The sequence below is a fragment of the Nematolebias whitei genome, chromosome 16, assembly GCF_014905685.2.
Source record: "Nematolebias whitei isolate Nwh7 chromosome 16, NemWhi1, whole genome shotgun sequence".
In the NCBI taxonomy this organism is placed as follows: Eukaryota; Metazoa; Chordata; class Actinopteri; order Cyprinodontiformes; family Rivulidae; genus Nematolebias; species Nematolebias whitei.
The window spans coordinates 32,135,814-32,144,655 of record NC_056513.1 but is presented as its reverse complement, the minus strand read 5'-3'; the positions used below and the strand labels follow the sequence as shown (position 1 = coordinate 32,144,655).

The 8,842-nt window shown below is 46.2% G+C and overlaps 1 protein-coding gene across 1 annotated transcript in view; it reads left to right on the top strand.

Moving 5' to 3' along the window:
* Positions 1 to 6: 6 nt before the first annotated feature.
* Positions 7 to 8,842, top strand: part of LOC119422585 (septin-9) — a gene marked incomplete in the record, with an annotated part of 51,551 nt that continues 42,715 nt past the window's right edge. Inside the window, 3 exon segments of the mRNA XM_037689966.1 lie at positions 7 to 12; positions 144 to 225; positions 7,009 to 7,146. Of these exon segments, the coding sequence (XP_037545894.1) occupies positions 167 to 225; positions 7,009 to 7,146 (197 nt within the window).

Genomic DNA, 8,842 nt, shown 5'->3' with positions numbered 1-8,842 from the left:
CCATCAGTCACGGTTGGTCCATGTTCAGCCTTCACACTCCACGCACATGGTGCTAACATCACTGGAGCATGTGTGTTTTCACAATGACTTCATCCTTCCAGAGCGCATGGTCCTGTAAAAGACTAATACATGTGCTTGTTTAGATGTCGAGGAGAAGGGAGTGAGGATGAAGCTGACAGTCATCGACACTCCAGGCTTTGGGGATCAAATCAATAATGAAAACTGGTGAGTGAGGTCACCCCCCCTCCCCCCATCGTTCACCACATGGGAGAAGAAAAATGATACAAGCAGAAGTACACAAATTAAGTTTGCTTTAAAAGATCTGTGAGAAATCTGTGAACAACTAATATCTTACCTGTTGTAGATTACTTTTAGTACAACATCAATTGGGAGAAGTTGAGTTCTGACTGAACTGAAGAGCTAATGGCTAGTCCAAGTAGCACCAAAGACAAAGAGGAGTGTTACCTTCCTAAAACTCCAGTCTAGAGTGGCCATATTTTTTCATGAGTGCTGTTTCATGACGCTTTAAACATCTGTCCATGTCACACTGGCTGTCTCTGAAAGTCCAAAGGCAGCTCATAATGCTTTGTTTTTTGTCTCTCTGTTAGAAAAATATTTCATGAACCTCTTGACAGATTTAGAAACACTTTCATACACATTTGCAATTGACTACGTTTTGGAGTCAACCCAAATCAAGATGGCCACCACAGTGAACTGATTTTAGCTAAACTAAAGTAACACATCCATTTCACAGATCATAAGGTCGAATATGTAGCGGCCCCCATCACACACTCAGCACTGAGTAGACTGAGGGAATTTCCGCTCGGTAAAGCCCCTCCACTCTGGTGGGCACGGATGTGGAAAACCGGCGCTCTCAGTCCACCAGGTCCGGCTGCAGCCTCGTTCCAGTAGGACGTCACTGCTGGGAAACGAGGCCAGATGGGATAAGGACGGCGAGCCGGGGTGGAGCCAAAAAACCTTTCTGCTAGATCATCCGATCTGGGCGGGGGAAGGAGAGGGACGGAAAAAAGTCCCTTCATGTCAGCCGCCTCCTGGATTATGCCGGGCAGCTCCAGAGGAGGGCACCGACAGCTGGGAGCGATGTGGTCGCCGATGCGAAAAAGGTCCGGGGAGGGATGAGCATTCTCTCAGCACCCCTCGTTCTGACACTACGCTCTCCAGGAGGGAGTGAGCAGTGGGGGCTGCTGCTGACATCGCCTGTCCCGGATGAACCATCAGATTCGCTCCGAGAGTCGGCGATAAAAGGAAAAATAAAAGATGGCGTCGTCCAGCGTGTAGCGACCCGCCACTGAGAAATATTCCTCGGTGCTTACCTTGAAACAAGACTGCTCGTCTGCTTCTCCTTGGGGAGGAGAACTCACCGGGACGGCAGGAGGTTGGCGTAGCGGGACCACAGGCAGCCTTAACAAAGGTTGTGCTGGTCAAGCTGGACAACTTCCCTTCTTCGTTCTTCTGACAGTGCTATTAGCTTGCTGAAGAAAAATGGGAGCTGATTACCCGCTCTTAACGTAATTTATACGGACCGGGTGGGGCCCACACAACATGTGGGCGTGGACTAAATTTTTTCAGTGTGATGCTTTGCATGACGCTATAAAACCCACCAGCGACAGCCTTAAAGGGCAAAGCCTATACGAAATGGAACACAAAGCCGCCCATAATTGAGCCTGTTTCATAGATTTTGATCTACTAAGACTCTGTGTAGTGGTTGTTGTGAGACATCCCCAACACACACTCTGAGCTCCACTCATTACAACAGCTTTGTTTCAAACTGCTCTGAGCTGTTTTATCACACCTCTTCTTCCACCGCACACTTTTTAATGAAACTTTCACAAAGTAATCATTGGATGAACTGCTTCTTTACTGTTGGAATCAATCCTATTCAAGATGGCTGCCACAGCAAATTATTATTGGCCAACATAAAAATAGCTCTGAGTTTTTAGACAGTCCAAATGTGCTGTGGTTTTGAGACTGAGCCACAGCAGTGTTCCTCCTAGGGTCACTTGACTTGGTGCTCATCTCCTCCGTGATTTTTGTCAACTGGGGCTGGAGACGGAGGCACGTCTGTGTTGTGTGCCGTTTGTGCCAACAGTTGTTGACCAGGGTGGGGGGTCGAAGGAAACGGAGCTCTATCTCTGTAGCTTTTTAGCTAGCGCATCTGTATTGTGCGCCACTAGCTTAGCGCTATGACAGTGCCGTCAGCTGTCGACCGTGGTGGAGGACATTTTGGTAGGCAGGGCGCTCGGTTCTGTTGACAGGACAGGGCGCTCGCCTTGGATAGAGGTAGGGGAAACACTGCACAGTCCACGACTAGGCCTGTCACGATAACCAATAAATCAATTAGTCACATGATAAATGAAAATATTGACCTCATTTTCATTTATCTGCTTCATCATTTCTTCGTCTCTCTCTTTCTACTGAAGACACTAGATGACAAAAGGCTCAACTCTGGTGCTCTTCACTGACCCCTCCCTTTCTCTTTTTACACTTTTGTTTAAAATTCATTTTAACCGTCCAAAACTGCGTTTTTGGATTGTTAAAAGCAGCTAAGCTGAGAAGCTAAGCTACAAGCTAAGCTAACAGGCCGACCTCTGGGGGGAAAAAAAACCTCTGTCTTGTCGAAGCTCCAAAATTCACGGTTGAAACGAAAAAGTTGTTTTTTCTCTGAAAAAAGAAGCTGAGAACTTGTTTACTGATTTTTTTTATTAAAAACTTTCTGTGAAAAATGTTATGCTAAAGAGCTCAAACCACACCGAGCATCCGCCATTTTGAGAACCGTAAAAGAAGGAGAGACAGCCCATGTCATGTCATAGGTCCTCCCTCCCATTTTTTTAAGAGACATGATGCTCGCTTCCTCACTATCCATCCTTTGGTTCAAACAGTCTTATACTGCCATGCAGTGGTCAAAAAAGGTACTACACACAAAAACAACATTTCTTCTTAAATTTGACAATAATTATCAGTACTAATTGTCAAATTCCAAACAGTTTTATCGTTTATCGCAATAATTTCTGAGACAATTTATCGCCCAGCAAAATTTGTTATCTCGTGGTATTTATGTGTAACATTACTAGCGAGTTTCAATCACAGTCGCTAAACTACCATGATTTATCAGCGTAAGATAATTTAATTCAAAACTTTGACATGAAAATCAGTCCATTGTTTCCTCTACCATTATACAAGCAGTGCGCCCCGCCCTGTCAACAGACTCGAACACACACACACCCCACCCATCGACAACCGCCTGCACTGACGTAGTGCTAGGCTAGCGGTGCGTAATACAGACGCACTAGCTAAAAAGCTAAAGGTAATGCTCCGATTCCCTCACGGTGAGCGCCCCCCCCCACGCCCGCCCCCCGGCGTGTGCTCGAAAACCTTCAAAACTGTTGGTACAAACAGCACGCAACACAGACGTGTCTCGTCTCTCCCTCTCCCGTTGAGTCAGAGTCAGAGTTTCTTTATTGCCATTCGCGCCTCATGTGGTACATGTGGTGGAGCGAAATTATGTACACGGGTCCCAGTTACATCCAACAATAAAATGTCTAAGAAAAACAGTAATAACATCTAAGATATAAACTAAGAAAAACATCAACTAAATATACACTAAGCACTCATAACATAAAACGAACATCAGCACAAACATTAACATGAGTCTGTGAGCAGATGTGCACGCATGAACACATCAACATTGAAACAGATCAGCAGCAACATGAAACAGATCAGCAGCAACATGATATGGTTTTTCACAGTGATTATTCTAGTTAGAGATTCATGAGTCTAACAGCCTCAGGGTAGAAGCTGTTCCTCAGTCTAGTGGTTCTACACTTAATGCTCCTTAACCTCCTTCCTGAGGGGAGTGGGGCAAAAAGTGTGTGTGCTGGGTGGGTGGGGTCCTTCATGATGCAGGTGGCCCTCTTCCTGCATCTGGAGGTGTAGATGTCTGTGATGGTGGGGAGACTGATTCCAACAGATTTCTGTGCAGCCTTCACCACTCTCTGCAAAGCTTTTCTTTCTGCAGCTGTGCAGCCTCCATGCCACACATTGATGCTCGAGCACAGGATGCTCTCCACTGCACACCTGTAGAAGGAGGTGAGGACTGAGCTTCCCAGACCAGCTCGCCTCAGCCGTCTGAGGAAGTAGAGTCTCTGATGAGCTTTCTTGATCAGGCTGGTGGTGTTGTTGCTCCAGCTGAGGTTGTCATTCATGTGTACACCCAAGTACTTGTAGCTGGAGACCACTTCCACCGCAGATCCTCTTATGTTCAGGGGGGTGTAGGTGTTTTTGTTCCTTCTGAAGTCCACAATCATCTCCTTTGTCTTCTTCACATTGATGTGAAGGTTATTCTCTCTGCACCAGCTCTCCAGGTGTTCCACCTCTTGCCTGTAGCTGGACTCATCATTGTTTGTGATGCATCCCACCACCGCTGTATCATCTGCAAACTTTACAATGTGACAGCCTGGATGGGTAGCTGCACAATCATATGTGAGCAGAGTAAACAGAAGGGGGCTCAACACACATCCCTGAGGAGACCCAGTGCTGAGGGTTATTGTGGAGGAGGAGAGGTTGTGGATCCTCACTAACTGTGGTCTGTTTGTTAAAAAGTCTAGTACCCAGTTGCAGATGGAGGGGCTTAGTCCTAGTGTGGATAGTTTGTCCATCAGGGTTTGGGGGATCATGGTGTTGAAGGCGGATGTGAAGTCCACAAAGAGCATACGGACGTAAGAGTTTTTCTGCTCCAGGTGGTTGAGTGCAGTGTGGACCACAGAGGAGATTGCATCCTCTGTTGATCGGTTCTCACGGTATGCGTACTGATGAGGGTCCTCGTTGATGTTGATGGTTGTTTTGATGTGAGTCATGACCAGTTTTTCGAAGCATTTAACGACTATCGGGGTGAGGGCCACTGGCCGATAGTCATTCAGACCAGTCACTGTAGAGCTTTTTGGGACTGGGATGATGGTGGCAGTCTTCAGGCAGGTGGGAACTGTCTCCAGGGTAAGTGAGGTGTTAAAGATGTCTGCCAGCACCTCACAGAGCTGATCAGCACATTCCTTCAACACTTTTCCGGGGATGTTGTCTGGGCCAGTTGCTTTGTGCGGATTAATCCTCCTGAAGGTACTCCTTACTTCTGCTGAGGTCACGCTGAGATGCTCTTCATCCGGTGGCGAGGTGAGTCTGGTGCTGGGTGGTCTGTTCGGGTCTTCAAAGCGTGCATAGAACTTGTTGAGGGCATCAGGCAGAGATGGGTCTTTGGGGCATTGTTCATTCCTTCTTTTATAATCTGTTATGCACTTAATGCCCCTCCACATGCTCCGAGGGTCTTGTGAGATGAATTGACCCTCGATCCTCTTTGCATATGTGGCCATGGCCCTCTTAATACCAGCAACCAACTCTTTTCTTGTCCTACTCAGCTCCTCTGAGTTTCCAGACCTGAAGGCAGTGTTCCTGGCTTCCAGCAGGGTACGCACCTCTGCATTCAGCCAAGGTTTTCTGTTTGGGTAGCTTTTAACATTTCTGATAGTGGAGACTGTGTCAGTACATGTACTAATGTAACCCAGTACTGAGGATGTGTATTGGTCAAGATCAAGCGAAGCTCCATTTTCAGCAGCTTCTCTGAAAACCTGCCAGTCTGTTCGATCAAAACAATCTCTCAGTATGGGGCCACTGTCCTGGATCCAGCATTTAACTTTCTTTTGTACCGATCTGGAGCGTCTCAGCGGGGGCATGTAAGCAGGAGCCAGGAAGATTGAGATGTGGTCTGACAGTCCTAGGTGGGGGCGGGGTCGGCTTTGTACGCATTTTTTACGTTCGTGTAAACACGGTCCAGCGTGCGGTCTCCACGTGTCGGAATCGTCACATGCTGATTAAAGCTTGGGAGACAGTCCTTTAGATTCACGTGGTTAAAGTCTCCGGCTACAACGTAAAGAGCCTCGGGGTGTTTGTTCTGCAGCGAGCTGATGATATCATGAAGCTCCTGTAGTGATTCATTAGCATTAGCGTCCGGAGGAATGTAAACAACTGTGATAAAAGTCACTGTGAACTCTCGGGGTAGATAATGTGGCCGACATTTCACTGTTATTTGCTCCAAAGCCTTCGAGCATGAGCTATTTACAACAGTACAGTTCGTGGACCAACTTTTACTCACGTAAATGCACACTCCGCCCCCCCCGTGATTTCCCCGTTAGCTCGCTGCAGCGGTCCGCTCGAAATAAAAGTCTGTCATCCAGCTGGAAGACTGAGTCCGGCGTTTCACTTGTAATCCACGTTTCCGTGAGGCAAAGCACTGCACACTTCTTCATCTCTTCTGAGGCGCCCGCTCTCAGACGAAGTAAATCCACCTTGTTGTCCAACGAGCGGACATTCGACAGAAAGAGAGACGGCATGGGGAGTTTACTGGCTTTAGCGTTAGCTCGTAGCCTCACCATAACCCCCGCCCGGCATCCTCTCCTCTTAAGCCGGGAGCAGCGCTTTGACAAAATCGTGGAAGAGATGAGTGCTTCAACAAAATGTAGATTGCTTTGAAAATAGTCATGAAAGGTGAAATTGATGGTGATGTCATGGATTACAAGATGGTTTCTGCATCAGCTCTATGAAAAAATGTATATTGTAGTTTTTAAATTTCAGCCATCTGATTGGGTCTTGGCTCCACTCTGACTAGTCATTAGCTCGACAATCCTGTCAGAATTCAACTGTTTCTCCAAATGGAAGTCATTCAAAGGTCTTAACTACAGCAGGTAAGATAATTGTTTTTAAGTTTTCACAGAACCTCTTAATTTTCACATTAACGGCTTCTGCAGGATTTGTGCTGATTCTTTGCATAAAGAATGTTTTGTTCTTTAAGGAATATTTCTCCAACTTGTCCTCGGTGTTTACAAAACGGGGATGAATCTTGTATTAAAACAACAAAGTCCATCTTGTATTAAAACAAAATAAAGTAGTTCTCACTGTAAGTAAGTTAAACTTGTTTCTCTGTTCTGAACTGTCCCTGTTTAGCTGGCAGCCCATCATGAAGTTCATCAATGATCAGTACGAGGCCTACCTGCAGGAGGAGATCAACATCAACAGGAAGAAACGGATCCCAGACTCCCGGGTGCACTGCTGCATATACTTCATCCCTCCAACGGGACACTGGTAACGATCCACCTGCACTCAAAACCAGCTGAATCAGGATTCAGTGCTTTGAAATAGACTTTATAATAAGATTAAAAACCAGTTTAGAAGGCCGCTCTTGTTGTGCTCGAGCAGATTTTAAGGCCCAGCCTCCTCACCATAGACCCATGTGATTCACCTTTCCACGCTGTCCAGACATGGCACGTCTGCAAGTGTCACGCTGTTTGACAGACCTCGTCTGCTCACGGCCCCACAGCTGCAGCTTCAGTGTGTGTGGGTGCAGGGAGTGGACTGAAGTGGGCTGTGGACACTTGTGGAACTCTACTCGAGCATCTGCTCACCATCAGATGCACCCTTGATCGTCTTGTCTCGTTTCTGGAACCAGAAATGTAAAATGTCTTTCTCACAGCTGACCTGATGAAAGCCGTAAAAACGACAACATGTTTGGACCTGACAAACTTTAGGAATGACATCAACACATTCATCGATGTAATAACACTCAGAGTGCGATATCTTACTTATGCTGCTGAAAAGTTTCTTTGGCTCATTGGTGAGCCTCCTGTTTACTTTTATTTGGTTCATAAAATAAGATCCAAAGCATATCCTCAATTAATTCAATTCAGTTTATTTATATAGCGCCAAGTCAACAGAAGTCATCTCAGGACACTGAACAGAAACGTTCATATATATAAAAATAATAATTTAACACTATTTATCTGAGGAGCAGACTGCTTTGAGTTTAACTCCATCACAGAACCCTCATCTTGAGCAAACATGAAGGCGACAGTGGAAAGGAAAAACTCCCTCATGAAGAAGAAACCTTTAGCAGAACCAGGCTCAGGGCAAGCGGCCATCTGCTTCGACCGGCTGGGTTTGAGAAGAACAGGAAGAAGGAATAGATGCACAATGGCAGGTCAAGAATCACATGTTAAAATAGAAATATCCAAAAATAGAAATATCCAAAAAAGTTCAATCTGGTCCCCTGGACATTCAAAAAAACAAAAGCAAAACAAAGCAAAAAAATCTAGAAACGTTTCGTCTCTCATCCAAGAGACTTCCTCAGTCTGAGGTGCTGTTTTCAGCTCAGTCTCTTAAATAGCACCTTCTCAGAGTGGATCAACCAGTTTGCTGCTGACAACCAAAACCAGCTGATCACATGCTCAAGAAGGACCATCAGCCTAACAATGGGTCATTAGCACACTGATGGCTGTTTACTACTCACAGAGGGCTGAGTGATACTAGCAATCACAGCATTGTAAGAGGGGGACAGTTGAACCCGGAGGCCTCCACCCCTGTTTAATGATGGATGATTTCTTTTCACAAAGATGGCCTCCTTTACTCCTCTCTCAAACCATCGTTCCTCTCTGTCCAGGATGTGAACATCTTCATCCTTGAAAGAGTGACCGCTGGCCTGGAGATGAGTGTAGACCGCAGAATCCTGGCCTGATGATGTTGATCTTCTGTGCTGGGCCATCCTTTTGGCCAGTGGCTGTTTAGTTTCCCCGACGTAAGACTGATCACAGCCCTCCTGACACTGAACAGCATACACAACATTACTCTGTTTGTGCCGGGGGACTGGATCTTTGGGATGAACCAGTCTTTGCTGTAATGTATTTTGGGGTTTAAAAGCCACTGGGACGTTATGTTTGGAAAATAAACGTCTCAGTTTTTCTGATACCCCCTCAACATACGGAATGACCACTGGTCTGGGTCTGGG